Source organism: Cryptomeria japonica, chromosome 7, assembly GCF_030272615.1.
Source record: "Cryptomeria japonica chromosome 7, Sugi_1.0, whole genome shotgun sequence".
Taxonomy (NCBI): Eukaryota; Viridiplantae; Streptophyta; class Pinopsida; order Cupressales; family Cupressaceae; genus Cryptomeria; species Cryptomeria japonica.
The window spans coordinates 257,379,727-257,396,382 of record NC_081411.1 but is presented as its reverse complement, the minus strand read 5'-3'; the positions used below and the strand labels follow the sequence as shown (position 1 = coordinate 257,396,382).

General features: G+C 30.9%; 1 protein-coding gene across 1 annotated transcript; it reads left to right on the top strand.

The window, feature by feature from the left end:
- The first annotated feature begins 437 nt into the window (after positions 1-437).
- On the top strand, positions 438-7,293 carry LOC131030273 (alpha pinene synthase, chloroplastic). Its single transcript, XM_059209196.1, has 10 exons — positions 438-765; positions 895-1,085; positions 1,659-1,771; positions 2,917-3,128; positions 3,212-3,324; positions 3,515-3,604; positions 3,724-3,939; positions 4,212-4,350; positions 6,478-6,726; positions 6,850-7,293. The coding sequence occupies exons 1-10, from the start codon at positions 499-501 to the stop codon at positions 7,144-7,146; spliced, it is 1,887 nt and encodes a 628-aa protein (XP_059065179.1). The 5' UTR covers positions 438-498; the 3' UTR covers positions 7,147-7,293.
- The last annotated feature ends 9,363 nt before the right edge of the window (positions 7,294-16,656 follow it).

The window sequence follows — 16,656 nt, the reverse complement described above, 5'->3', positions numbered from 1 at the left end:
ATTTGGATTTAAATAGAAAAACCTGTGCATGGATTTCCAAATTGTATTCCAATGAAAGAAAGGGAAATGTTAATCTATGTCTTTCAAGGTAGGTATTCTAGGATTGGAGGAAGTAATAGATGAGAATCCATATGATGATACACGATGGTACGATCCTACTTTCCTAAAATGACCAACGTTTTGTGGACTACAGAAAATATGCTCGGCACTTGGCGTATATGGCCTGTAAATTTGAAGAAAAGCAGTTGCTTGTCCACATCAATCATACTTTTCAGGATGCCATTATCTCTCTCCTTCAAAAGTCCTTACCAGATATTCACCTAACCCATGCCATAAGCAGTGAATTAGGTCTCAACGTGTTTAACGACGTAGAAAACTGGTTTCCGCGATAGACTAGTTTGGTATCTCCATGTTTCATAGGACTTCTATAAATTGGAGTGGAGGAGAAACCTCGGATTAAACAAGATAAGAGAAGAGAAGGCTAGCATTAGAGCCAAAATGTCTCTTCGTTGCATTACACCATTGCCTTGCAGTATGGTTGGACACAAGTTACAGAAGCCACCAATCCATAAGCCTCTTTTTTATCACAAGCCTTTCAATACGCCATACCTTAAAAAGAAAATCCCTGCGCGCAGTAGACTTGCTAAAACTACCATCAATATGGCAGTGATAACCACTGATGAAGGCATAACACGACGCATTGGCAATCATCACCCTAACTTGTGGGATGATGATTTCATACAATCTCTCTCAAAAGCTTATGAGGTAAGCTAATTTACTATTTATTTTGAGCTCATTTAATGATTAAATACTTAGTTTCTAGAGTTTTCTTTAGGATCTATTTCTCATATATTTTTGTTTAACTCCTTGGATCTCTGATGGGTCACATCACAGGCTCCCTCTTATGGTGAACGTGCTGAGAAGCTGATTAAGGATGTCAAGGACATGTTCAATGCGCTTCCAGTACAGTCTTCATCTGCAGAGGATCTGTATCAACATCTTTCACTGGTTGACCATGTAGAACGCCTTGGAATCGACCGCCATTTTCAAACTGAAATAAAAAATGCTCTTGACTATGTTTACAGGTTTATTTGTTTTTAAGCTTCAAGATGAATGTTATTATCTTTGTTTGCACTATGTTCTGTTGTAACTCGAGTTTTCAAGAAAACAGTCAGGATTCTTACAAAAATGCACAGTAGTTGTTTATAACTATTCTTAAATATACAATATTTGAAAACATGTTAAATTTTGATTTGTTTAGATGATTTATTTGATATTATATTAATAAGTGGGTTAGGGTGATTTCAGATGAAGTACTTAAATTAGCATGTTTATCTTTAAAGGAATATAAGTGAAGTATGTAGAAAGACATAAAAATAGTGTAGAATTTATAATATTTTGTTTCTATTTATTAATCTTGCAGTAATAATATAAAATAAAAATAATAATAAAATGATTTTTTATTTGTCATACATTTAAGTGTCACAAACATTGGTTTTGTCTTTATTGACAAATTTATTTTGTCATATGTATGTAATACACAAATCAAAACTAAGAATATGGACCATAAAAACAAATCAAAGCTAAGAATATAGTATGTAATTTGAAATTATATTCATTTGCATGATTCTCATTCCTAACAATGATTTAAATAGCAGATATTGGAGTGACAAAGGCATTGGATGTGGAAGAGAGAGTACTCATGCAGATCTAAACACCTCAGCCTTGGGTTTTAAAATTCTTCGCCTACATAGATATGGCATCTCCTCAGGTTTATTTTTCATTTAAGTTCAGAACTTATCTAGAATTTATAGAAAATATTTAGACAACTTTAAACCTTATTTAGACCATTGTTATGCAGTTTTGGAATTGTTCATAAAATTTCAAATTTAAGACATCATAGAAGGGTCAGTAGACTTTATGTGTTCTATTATAGAATGAGTATTTAGACTATTGTTATGCAGGAATGGGATTGTCCATAAAATTTCAAATTTAAGACATCTTAGAAGGGCTAATGGAATTTATGTGTTCTATTATAGAATCGGTTATATTGTTTTAGATTCAAAATTTTATTATTTACATCTTAAGAGAACAAACATCATAGAAGGGTTAATTAAATTTATATATTCTATTATAATATCAGATATATTGTTCTAGATTCAAAATTTTATTATCTACACCTTAAGAAAACATATATTATTGAGTTGTATAATTTTTAGATTATTTATGTTAAAAGAATATATATTTTTAATATATATAGCGTTTGAGATTATATAAATCGTTCAACATAAGATTTTTCAAATAAAAATAAATGTAACTTTTAATTTTAAAAAGAATAAATACATTTTTTGTAACGTATAAAATTTTGATTGTTTAAAAAGATTATTATTTTTTATGTATTTGATTTTGGATTGATTTGATCTAAAATATAATATTATACCATAATTTATATAGATGTAATTTTTTAAAAATTTAAAAACAAAATTGTTTGTTTTAGATCTTTTTTAAATAATATTAATGTTAAATACATTATAATTTATCAATTATATTTAAGTGAAACAAAAATTTAGTAATTAAATAGATTAAAATTGATATTAAATATTTGAAAAAAAAATTAATAGAGGAGCCTCAAATTCTTTTGCGTTTATTTCAAAATTAATGATTAGTTTAATAAAATATCTTAGAAAAAATAAAGGGGTTTACCATTAGAATTAAATTGTTGACTGTTAAATAGTGTTTTGTTTCTAATGCAGTTCAAAATTTGAGCATCTTCATAGTTATTTTTAGATTATAATAGTTTTTTTAAATTTATAATTTGAGTTTCTTCTTTTCTCTAAATGTAGTAAATCTTGCCATCAAAATTTCCTTTGATCTATTTACAAAATTTTATATTGCTTCTAACTTCTACCAATGCAGACATGTTACAACAATTCATACCTAAAGACAAGAACTTGATGCATTTGAAGAGCGAGTCAAATGAGGAGGAGATTAAAAGCATTCTAAATTTATTTCGTGCTTCACTCATTGCATTTCCTGAGGAGAAAGCTATGGATGGTGCAAAATCCTTTTCTACTACATATTTGAAACAAGCTCTACCAAAGATAAATAATTTAAATCTTTCAAGAGAGGTATATATACTTATTTAAATTTTTTCATGTTAAGTCTATGAATCCATTTCTAAAATCAAATTCTAATATATGTGATGTAATAGATAAAATTCAATCTAGAGTATGGTTGGCACACCAATGTACCTAGGTTGGAAACAAGGACCTATCTTGACATATATGGAGAAGATAGTTCATGGGCTTCCAAGACCATCAACAAGTAATTTCAATACCTTATATCATCTCTATCTATTTCTCATTTAAAACTTTGGATGATAATTCAAAATTTAGCATTGAATATTTTATAATTTTTAATAGAAAAGAAAAGTGAATATTTTAATTTTAACATTTGTAAATTATTTTTATGATCCCTATGAGAATTTCACATCCTAATGTTTGAATTCTTGTAGTACTTTTTATGAAAAACTATTAGAATTGGCAAAGTTGGACTTTAATATGATTCAATCAGTACAACAAAAAGAGCTTCAAATTTTGTCAAGGTGAGAAATTCATATTATGAAAGATATTATGTATAATTTGATGTTTAATTTTTTTACAATTTTATTATTAGTTGAATTCTAGAAAATCAAGTTTATTAAGCATTATGTATACATTTTAGATGGTGGACAGAGTCTGGGTTGGCTAAACTAGAGTTTTCTCGCCATCGCCATGTGGAATATTATCTTTGGGCAGCTGGAGGGTGTATTGAACCCAAATATTCTGCTTTTAGAATTGGGTTTGCAAAGTTGTCTGCACTTGTCACATATTTGGATGATATTTATGATACATATGGAACTTTGGATGAGCTCAAAATATTCACAAAAGCCATTAAAAGGTATTTATTTATTATTATTGGTCAAGTAGGGTGATAATAAGGACTGGCTTAAACAAGCTAGTTATTTATCTAGGTACATTACTTTTCATTTTTTCTACTATTTATTTTGGTTAAGGGTGGGAAAATGTAAATGGATTTAATTTTTCATTTTCTTGAGTGTACTCACTCCAATGCATTTCGCTAGACATTAATGTATAGTGAAAAATTAATTTAATGAATATTCATCAATTTATTGAAAATATAGTAATAAATTTTATTGTGCTTTATGTAAGGTGGGATTTATCAGCCACAGAGGGACTTCCTGAATTTATGAAAGTGGCATTCAAGGCTTTTGATGAAGCTCTAAGGGACATGGCTGAAGAGGCCAAGAAAACTCAAGGCAGAGACACACTTGACTATGCACGCAAAGCTGTATGGATTTATAAGTTTGAATTCATTTTAATAATTATATATATATATATATATATAAAATCAATTTTATTGGGTTAAGATATTTATTTTATTTTATTTTTAAAATGTTAACCCATAGCATTACTATTTACATCCAATATATAATACTTTTAAAAATACGAACCCTTGTGAAAAACTAAAATGAATTGCATATGTGATTTTAAACTGAAAAGGGAATAACATACAAAATAAGCTATATTTAAAATAATTTTCTTGTCAATTCCAGTGATCTATTAATCTATTTTTGTTTCCTTGTCTTTAAAGAGTTTAGTTTTACTCTCCTTTCTTATATTTATTAATTATTATAAAAAATAGGAATCTATATTGACCTAGAATTTATTTATTTATATAATGTTTGTAAAATTTTATTGCAAATAATATTAACTAAGATGGTCTCTTTACTTATTACCAAATATAGAGTTACCTTTAATTTTATTATTTAATATGTCAAAAAATTCTACTTAATTTACGAAGTATTTACCCTATATACCCTTTTAGTAGTTACAATAGCTTTTTATAAAAATGATATTCTTTGGGTCTCATTTATTAATCAATTTTTTTATATATAATAGAAATATTAGAATGGAATGAAATTGGTAGGTATTCATGACTATTAAAATGTTCAAAATTAAAATATGTAACTAAAGGAACCCAACCAAAATAAGAAACACAAAACACATTCTATCACTAAGATAGGATGATATACTAGGATGAGGGAGGGATTATATGGGGTTATTTGATTGTAAGTAGCAACACTCCTCCCTAACTAAATAATATATGTACAAAAGAAACCATGACAATGACCTACATGTAGCTTAATTCCCCTCCATAAGAAATAAGCATAGTCTATTTATTAAGAAGGAGGCGTCAGGAAGTAGCTCCAACTAGATGGGTGATTCCATTAGTGGGAAGATAATGAAAAGATGTTTTTGAGTAGAATAATGATGATAGTACAAAGAACACTCCATAGGTTCTTGATGAGGTACTAGAAGCACATAACAATTTTAGTGTCAAGTTCATTATCTATTTCTACATCTAAAATAAATATAGGTACAAACATAGATCTACATTGCAAATGTTTTTTATAGCATTTCTATATAAATTAACATAATTTTTAGCAAGATAAATTCAAATACAATATTTAGAAATTTTTTTAAATTTTAACAATGTAACTAGGCCATGAGATTGTATCTCACACAATGCAATATGAAATATATCTTAGATTAAATGAAGGGAAAAATTATTTGTCCACTTTGAAACATTTTAGAAATTAGGGAAGTCCCAATGCAGTGTTTAAATGACTGCAATATTAAAAAAAATGGAAAGTTCATGATGATAAAATAATTATTCATAATATTTTTCGTGAATTAGAAGTCCTAGTTAAAGTAAACATTCCTAAAATGACGATAAATAGTGGGATAAATTTTTAATTAAAAAATAAATATGCAAGCCTATTTTAAAAATATAATTTTATACCTATCACATATCATAGTTATAAAAGACATGGGAGAAAATACTAAGCACCCTAGAAGGATTAGCTATAATTCCTAGATATAATGTTCAAATTTTACTGCCGATATTGCCACACGACTATTAAATATTTTTTTTTCTCTCTCTCACTACATATATATAATTTTATATTCATCTCTTTAATTGAAAAAAATGTAGATAGATTATAATTATTTTATTAAAAAAAGTAAATTTTAGGCTCTTATTTTTCCTCTCTATAAGAGACCTAGTATACAAGGTGGAGGTATATTAAATATTTCTTTTGGTTTTTTAATTGCACTTTAATATAGTAGTTTTACTTGCAATACCAATATGAATACAATGTTGAAAACTTAAATATTGTATCCATTTCCATTTCTCCATTAAATTAGATATTATATTATACATACTTAATATGGTCAACTTAATAATAATATACTAGTTTTACTCAACATTTGAAAGAAATTTGAATTTTATTTTTAAAAATTTATATGGTTATTTGACTTAATATCTATTTTCTAGGTTGATTTGCTTGGTTTTTCTTGTTAATTTTATTATCATAAAATATTAATATTAACTTGGAATGTTTTTTGAATGTAGTGGGAAGTTTATATAGATGCCTACATGAAAGAAGCAGAGTGGCTTGCTATGGGTTATACACCGTCTTTAGAGGAATATTTAGAGAATGGAAAAGTGAGTGCTGGATCCCGTGTTGTGACCTTGCAACCCGTGTTAACTTTAGATGCACCTCTTTCTGATGAAATTCTCAAAGAAATTGATTATCCATCAAGGTTTGATGAGTTATTATGCTTAACCCTCAGATTAAGAGGTGACACAAGGACTTTTAAGGTATGTTATATATTTGAAAAATGTAGCATTCATAGCCTCATGTTTATTCGTATATGATCAATTAAAATAGATTTTAGTTAGGCATAATTTACATCTCACAAAAAAATAATATTTATTGTGAAGGCTGAGGCAGATCGTGGAGAAGTGGTATCATGTATAACATGTTACATGAAAGACCACCCTGGATCAAATGAGGAAGATGCACTCAACTATCTCAATTCTTTAATTGATGAAAGACTTAAAGAATTGAATTGGGAATATTTGAAACCAGATAATGTTCCATTAGTTAGCAAAGATAATGCATATAATTTATCAAAAGGTCTTCAACTTTTGTACAAAGAAAGAGATGGATTTAGTGTCTCTAGCATTGAGACAAAGAATCTTATTAGCAAAATTATTATTGAACCAATACCAATATGACTTTTGAATTGGTTCATATATTTACAAGTGGAATATCATCATGTAATAGAGTCTCCCACCTTCATCAATATTATATATATTGAAAATATGTAACTTATCATAATTTGTTATTTTATAGAATAAAAGTCACCATATTTTCTTTCTTAATTTATATCAACTTGTAAGGTTTTCCAAAATATAAATATCTTTGGGTGAATTTTTTAAATTTAATTTCATAATATTTTTATTGTTTGGGACTACAAATAATTACCACTTTTCCTACAACTATAATTAAATGTCACTCTGTAATTTTCAATCAAATTGATATAATTTAATAATTACTTATGTTATAAAAATGTCATGCTTATTTAATGATAAATCTATTTAAATATATAAATCAATTTATGTTTCTAAAAAAGGTGAGGATTCAATTACAAGCCTCACCGAGAATAAATGTTTTAGGAAACAAAATGATTAGGAGTTCAAACTTTAAATTAATTTCTACAACCTCAATTGAAGAATTTATGATAACTAAACCTATCAAAGTCATAAAAGACTACTAAACAAACAACACTAATAATAATTTAAGATAATGATGATTCATCATCTCAAAATACTCAAGTTTTTCTCTAAGAGTAAGTAAAATAAGTTAAAAGTGAGCTCTCTATAGTTGAATAAATGTCAACATTGATTAAACCCTTGACATAAAAATGAAACATTTCTTTTTGGTTATGATTTTATCTCACTATTCTTCTTATTTGAAGGATTGGTGAGATATTTGAACTAAATGAAAGGAAATACCAATCCATTTCCTAACTCTTGTGCTAAAGGAAGAATCCTAAACTCCATAATATTTTCCCAAAAAACCCTTAGAGCCACATTTAAGATGAAAATTATCAAAAGGGAATTTATTACCATTATTAGTCTCCTTTATTTCCTTTTTGTTCCCATGTATTCATCCTCGATTAGCTTTGGGACTACAATTTACTTTTTTCTTAAAAAAATTCTAGTTATATATTCATAAGAATTTGTCTACAACTATTCAACAATTTACTTTTAATTTAAAAATTTCTACCTATATAATTGTAAGAATTTGTCTACAAACAATTCATCCTCCCTAAATTCCAAGTATTGAAAGACAAAAAATTCAACCTTAGTGTCACTTGATACATCTGAGTCACCATCACTTTTTCTCCTTAAAGAATAGGTAGTCTTTTAAATACATTATCTATTGATTATCAAATATTATTTTTGTGTATGACTTCTTATACATCCTATATTTAACTAAAAGAAACTATATTATAAACACTCCATATATATAATGTTCTACATTGAATTATCATAAGCTAAAATTTAAATATTAGTCTCATAATTAATATCGAAACCTAAAATATCAAGAGATTGCCTATATCAAACAAGGTTTTCTATAAAATTATAGAACAATAGTTTTAATACATACCCTATATATTTTTTAGAAATATTATGAAAGAAGAAAAACTACCATGTCTATGAAAAAACATAAAAATGGATTACCCTAAATTTTTTGGAGAGATTATTATTCCATCATGAAGTTGCAGACTTCAAGGGATTGAGCCAGGAAACTATCCAACCACACATAAGAATGTTCCAACTTGAGAAATGAAGAACAACAAGATTGAAATACAATGCTAGCTAGACAAGAACTTACAATGAGTTGCTATAAATTGATGATCAATCGATATGATATAATGTACAAATGAGCTTGCTTATATTGGTAAGTGAGGAGAGAGTAGTTACAACTACCCTATGACACAATTAAATGCATAATGTTGACTCATCTATATCTAGAATGACACCTAAGATAACTAAATTAAACAATCTTAAATGATAGTGTCATGTGACAACTAAGGTATTCTAGAAGTAAATTTAACATGTGTGAATAGTTTGTAACCAATATCTAGTTAGTAAATATCCTTATTCACACAAACACTCCCCTTAAGTGAAACTTAAGGAGAAAAATTATTCTGCAAAACTAATTATGAAGGTGCAATTTTTATGGATCTTGAAAACTAGGGCATGTTAGGTACCCATGCACAACTAATCATGCAACTAGGAAATTTACACAAAATTGAGACAAAAAGTGATGATGGTGAAGAATTTCAAGTGAAATGCAAGACTTGCATGACCACATGAAAAATAATCTTGATGAGAGTACCATCAAGTAAATAAGGGAGTGTAAAGTGGAAAGTTTGGGAGCTTAGCAGATTCGCCACTTGAAATGGGAAAATCATTCAGCTCAATTTTCACTTAGGGAAACTTTACATAAAAGAAGGGGTTGAATCTACTAGATCCAATCCTAAATGATGCAAGGACTGAATACTAAGTAGATTGGCTGAAATTGGAATGTGGTTGACCCTCTTTTGTAAGTTGCATAAGTCAAGTGCTGAAATTGAAGACAAAATAGGCGAAAATAGTGAGCTACAGATTCAAGATTCATTTGTGCACCTCGCTATGAGAAGTTTGAGATAATTTGGAGCTACTCCTCAAAATTGGGCAAAATTTGGGGTCACCCCCAACTTGGTTCTCCGAACTTTCCGCATGTCAAAAAGGGTTTTTTTTCTCTAAAAATAAAGCTTAATTCTAGAAGTACAGTTGCACACATCCTTCCTGCACACATAAAGAAGAAAAAAGGGTTTGGGAATAGGGGTTTGCCTAATTCAAACCCCGGTTTGGAATCAACCTTGAATGAAATACTACAAATACTTGAAATAAATGATGGAAAGGTATACCTTCAGATCTGCAATAGATGATGATGACTCTTTCCTTATTAGATGTAATCACATATGTTGTATGAAATGACATGAACATGAAAAAAACCTAACACACACATGTGATTGTAAATGGATAAATGACAACTATGCAACCTTGAGGAATGCTTCATGATGAATGCTTGGATGCTTGAACACTTGAATGCTTGAGATCCAATTTTGCCTTCATGAATGTATGATCCTATATCAAACTGAGAGAGGAAGACCTCCTTATATACTTGCCTATTGTCAAAATATAGAGGCCATGATAGGGGATTCATTTCCCATTCAAAATTAATATAGGGCCTAGAGACCAAGATAGGTCCCAATTAGCGAGGAGTAGGGTGTGGGGCTTTGGTCCTACCCCAATTTGGGCTAGGATCAAAGGGCTATGCAATTTTTATGATGCAAATATGAGGTTTGGATGCATAGAAGAGGCATAAACAAGTCCCAATCAAGCATGGGGATGAGACAGGTAGGGTGAGAGACAAAAATACGGTCAAAATTGTAGAGGATGCAATTTTAGGATGCTAAATTTAGTCCCCACTTTAGCAGGAGTATGGGCTTATGAAAATACTCACAGTAAAGTAGAAGAAAGGGAGATGAAGATGAAGAACATAGAGAAAGATCACAAGGAGTATAAAATATCACTAATTTTGAGGAAGCCCACCCCCAATCTTAGGATCTTAACTCACTCAAACATATGCAAGGGTACATAAAATAAGACAAAATACAAATACAAATAAATAAATAAAATACAAAGGCAAAGACACAAAGGCACACAAGACCCAAAACAAGACCCCAAGTCAACTAGCCAAAGAGACCTCAATATCAAAATGTCTCAACAACTAATATCATTCTTGAAAATGTGATTTCACGGATACAAATGATCACATTAAAGAGAAAAGAAATCATCATCCATGAACTATCAATAGAAAAACTACGAGTTCATGAGAGGAAGAAGAGAGAGCATGAATACACTCTAGATGTATTTATCAAGGTGATCCATGAGAAGAATGATGAAAGATAGAATGGACTACTTGTCCCTAGATGTTTTTATGTAGGTGATCCATGGTGAGAAAGGACATGATGGACAACTCACCCCTAGATGTTTTTATCTAGGTGATCCATCTAGGGAGGAGAGTAACAATAGTCTAGCTATTTTAGCTAGTTCCACCCATCCTCGTGCATGTGTGCAAATGCTGTCTAGTTTCAAGTATATAGCACTCCATTTAAGAGTCTTTGCTTTATTTTTTAGTGTACTTTAACCTGTTTAAGACATGTAATGTAAATGCAAATTTTAAGGGGTGATTGTGTGTGTGAAAATGTGTAAATTCTAAGACGAAGATACATGCTTGGTTTCGAGGCTATCCCATTTAAGACTTTTCTATTTTTGGTGATGTGTTAACCCCATATAAGACATATATCAAATATTGTATATGGTTTTGAGTGTGAAGCATCCCGCTCTAAGAGTTTTTACTGTAAATCTAAGAATGAACATGCAATTTAAGACATGTAAAAATGATATGCAAGAGGTATAGTACAATATCATACAAGGGAGTGGTATGGAGGCCCCCCCCACTAAGATATCAACATAGGTTAATTTTGATATCTTAAGGAAGCTAGAGTCAAGAATACCTTACCTTAAACACCAAGGAGATATCCTTTAGGCAACAATGTCATAAATCCAAGCTAGAGAGGGAATACTCTTCAAGCAAGGATAATATAGTTGAAAAAGTGATATCTTGCAACAAGTGTAAAGGGGATCCTTGGAGGAGAAGAAATATTTTATCAAAAGACATCTACCTCCAAGAGAATCTATCTTGAACAAACATAACATCTTCTACCCAAAGAAGGGAAAGAGAATAAGAATTCATACCTTTCTCCTATTACTAGGTGAAAGGGATTATTGATGAAGGATGACATACTTCTAACCCAATGTGTGGAGTGAATTTATGATAGATATACATTTATAAGTGAAGAAGAGGTTGTAGCCAAGAAATTACACCTATTTTATAAGAGAGAATCCTTGAGAAAACAATAACTTCACACAAGGAATGATACCCAATAATGAACAAACACCACTCCACAAAGGAAAAGTAGATCCTTAGAGAGGAGGAGATAACATTCATTTCCCCCCAAGTGTAAGGAAAATGAGAATATTACACAATATTTGGATGAGAGATTAAGCATAAGGAAATGCACAATAAACTCACATGAATGAATATCCAATGCAAGAAAAGAAATTAGTATATGTAAAATGCATCTCAAAAGAAGTGGTAATCTTCAAAGAGAGACAAAGAAAAAAACAAAGATCAAACATATTCCCCTAAGGAGGTATTTAATCATAAGAGACATAGCATTGCAAGAAAGTATATCCACACATGAAAAATGCAACCCCTAAAGGGAAGAGTAATACATTAGAAAGAGAGGTAAAAGAGCCATCCTTTCCCCCCAATTAAGAGGACAAGGAGAAGAACTACACATCTTCTAAATAGAATTTAGTCATAAGAGACATGCCATTTCAAACAAAGAATATATTTTCATAAGGGAGACACATGTATTCACATGGAGAACAATCCTATGAAAGAAAGGGAATCACATTCTAAATTATGCAACTCACAAGAAGAGGCAATATCTTCAAAGAGAAAGAGCAAGATAGAAGATGGCTCACAAATTCTCTCTAAGGAGAGATTATTCATAAAAGGTGTACCATCTCAAGAAAGGAATAGGTCCAAGCCAAGAAACAAGTTTGTGCTCACATGAAGGATAATTCCATGCAAGAAAGGACATCAAGTTATAAATAATGCAATCACAAAGAAAATACGAAAAATTTTAGTAAGACGAAAGAAAGAGGGGAAATCATGTTGCTACCCCAAGATATTTGATTTTGAAGAAGCATCACCTCTAATGAAAAAGAGCCCCCAATTAAGTTAACTTCTTATGTCATAGAGTGAGGAGAAACACTCTGTTAAAAGACATATACAAGCATGATCATATTGTTCTTGAACAAATTATTTAAATGATTTACACATTCCAAGAGAATGAGAATAACAATTATAAAAAAGAAAATGTAAATCACCTTTCTTATTATTGTAACTATAATTAGTTCTAATTAAAGGAAAAACAATATTCTTATCATACTTAAATCTTCAAAAGATTCTAGTTGCTAATGTTTCTTGATCATTAATAGATGTTGGTTTATTCTTTTGAGATTGAGGAAAAGAGTTATTATTAGAAGAGGAAGAATTGTCATCCATGATTTTAACTTTACCACTATTGATAAGTCCTTTTATTGAATTTTAAAAATTGGGACAATCATTAGCAAGATGATCATGGGTTTGATGAAATGAATAAAAAGGAGTTTTTGAAGAAGAATCTATTTTGTGAGAACTAATGGCTTGTTGTATTGCAAGATGATTTTTGAAGTCTTGAATCCTAATGAGTTCATACATAGGGGATCTATTATCATTCCTAGGCTTCTGTGGTTATTTGTGTAGGAGGGTTTATAGGGAGTCAAATTCCTTGTTCAAATTTTCCAAGTCCTTGTCCTCTAAAACCTTGTTTTGATATCATGTTGAATCCACTCTTATAAGAATACTTTAATTGAGAAGGTGGGGGAACATTATAATAAATTTCTTGGAATTTTTTTAGTGTAAGGATGTTTAAAAGGAATGAAAGGATTAGTAGATGAAGAAGGAATATATTATGGATGAATTTCCTTTCTTTAATCATGCATGTCCTCTTTGATAGATTGGGAAGGAAGATCCTTGTAACCTAAGGCATCATCATTGATTAATTTTATATGGGGAGAGAGATCATGAATAAAATGCATGACATAATCTTCTCTACAAATGTTTTAATGTTTAAGATAGGCTCTATGAGAATAAGGAGGATCTAGAGAGATGGAAACACCAATATTTTGATTTTGCCCCCTTGCCCAAGGGTATGTGTATGAGAAGAAGATGGGCCAATGTTTCTCCTCAATGCTTTCTCTCCATTAGAGAGATCATTGATAGGAGTATTAACTCTTTCTTCATTCACATTAGATACCCTAGCTGAGGTACAAGTATTAAGTTTCTCATTGTCATCTCTAGGATTAGGATCTACAAAAGCTTCTAGGTGATCTACGTATGAAGTTAATTTTCCCCAAAATATCACCATATCACAACATATATGAAAAATAAAATATTTGAGATCTAATCTATGAAGAGGAATCAACATGGAAATCCAAAAAATGCAATATGTCCAGGTGCTATGAATGAAAAGAAGTAACATGAAGTGAAAGAAGCCATTATCCAACACATGATTATAGTAAATGTATATAAAAAGCAATGTAATCATATGTGAAATAGGAAATAGATAAAGTCCATTAATTTCCATGATTAATAGTAAAATTTAATTTCAAGAAAAATTATTTGAAAATAAAAGCACTTAATTTATTTAAATTGATGAGATTCAAATTTAATTTTTTTTTTAAATTTTGAAAATTGTGAAATGAAAATTTGAAAATGAGAATTTGAAAGTTTGAGATTTGGAAATTGGAATTTGAATAATTCAAAACTTTTGAAAAATTATGCAACCTCATGGGAAATTTAAATTTATACTTAGTGTGAGATTTTGCCAAGATCAAGGACACAATGAAAAGCATAAAAGAGAGACAAAAGAATGACAAGAACAAATTATATTCTAATCAATATGCAAATGATCAACTGGATTAACCAATACAATGAATATGGGCTTGCTTATATAGGCAAGGCCATATGGATATACAAGCACACAATCATGACATGTGGCTCAATGAGAAACAAGGGTAGGTAAGAAATACTAGGGGTAGGTAGGAGAAATAATATAATATTCCACAAGAGGTGGATGATCCACCGAATGTGGAGTGTAATAGCAAAATAAGACCACAAAAGGGGGAACTTCTCCTACAACCTATATCCCTATGTGCACACTTCCCTAAGTGTCTCAAATCCAAACTACAAAGACATGCATTATCCTAAGTTAACTTAAGTAAAGTATAATAATATCCATAATGAATATTTATTTACACCAACACCCCCCCTTAAGTGTAACTTAGGGGAATGAAGACTCAAGTCAACAATGCAAGATGGGTCCTGGCTACTAGGCCATGATAAGTACGTGTGAGAGTTTGCCAAGATCAAGGGCACTATGAAAATTATAAAAGAGAGACAAAATAATGAAAAGAACAAATTGTATTCTCATCAATATGCAAATGATCAACTGGATTAACCAATACAATGAATATTGGCCTGCTTATATAGGCAAGGCCATATGGATGTATGAGCACATAATCATGACATGTGGCTCAATGAGAAACAAGGGTAGGTAAGAAATACTAGGGGTAGGTAGGAGAAATAATATAATATTCCACAAGAGGTGGATGACCCACCGAATGTGGAGTGTAACAACAAAATAAGACCACAAAAGGTGGGATTTCTCCTACAAGCTATATCCCTATGTGCACACTCCCTTAAGTGTCTCAAATCCAAACTACGAAGAGATGCATTATCCTAAGTTAATTTAAGTAAAGTGTAATAATATCCATAATGAATATTTATTTAAATGAACAATACCCATGTATAATATGCAATTGCAAGCAAAACTATGCAATGCAATCTCTCACAAATGGAGAAAGGGAGAAAACCCAGTGGGAAAGAACTCCCCCCAAAAGAGAGATGAATGTACAAAATACTCTCAAAGAAGAAGGACAAAACCTATAAGAGGAAAAAGTCCCCCCCATAAGAGAGGAAGAATAAGTCAACTGAGCCCCCCTAATGAGACATCCCACACCCCCAAGAGAGCTTGCAACCGCTGGAACATACTCTCGGTGAAAGGTTTGGTGAATATGTCTATAACTTGCTCTGTTGTAGGACAATACTGCAAATCAATGACTTGCTTGTGAATCAGCTCTTGGATGTAGTGCATGTGGATCTCGATGTGTTTGGTCCACTGGTGCTGGATCGAGTTATTTGAGATTACAATAGCACTCTGAATGTCACAATGTAGAACTGTCAGTCATGGAGTGGTGAACCCAAACTCTTTGAGAATCTGCTGATGCCAAATGGTCTTAGTCACTACATTAACAACTCATTGATACTTGGCCTTAGTTGAAGAGAGAGAAATAGCATGCTTTTTCTTTCTCTGCCAACAAATGGGGCCTGAACCAAGGTGAAAACTGTAACCTGAAGTAGACTTATGATCATCAAGTTTTCCAGCCTAATTATAGTCTATGTAACCAATGAAGCAAAGTCTTGTGCCTGCTGCATAGTGAATCCCATAGTGATGTGTACCCTGGATGTAATGAAGGATGCATTTGGTGGCTTTCCAATGAAGCTAATGTGGTTCCTACATGAAGAGGGAAACCATGCCAACTGCAAATAAAATATCAGGGCGTGTATGATTCAAGTAGATGAGACTACCCACAAGCTAACTCTACAATGTGGCATCAACTGGTGGAGAAGAGCACTGAGCCTTAAGCTTGACTCCTAAAAGAAAGGGAGTCAGCGCAGGCTTACAATCAACCATATGAAAGCGTGCAAGTAGATCAAGAGCATACTTAGGTTGTGATAGTGTAATCTTGGAAGGTGACTATGAAATCTCTATCCCAAGAAAATAGTGCAAAAGACCCAAGTCAGTCATAGAAAATATGTCATCCAAAGCTGATTTGACCTTGCTAATGATGGATGCAGTGCTCCCTGTAATGATCAAATCATCAATA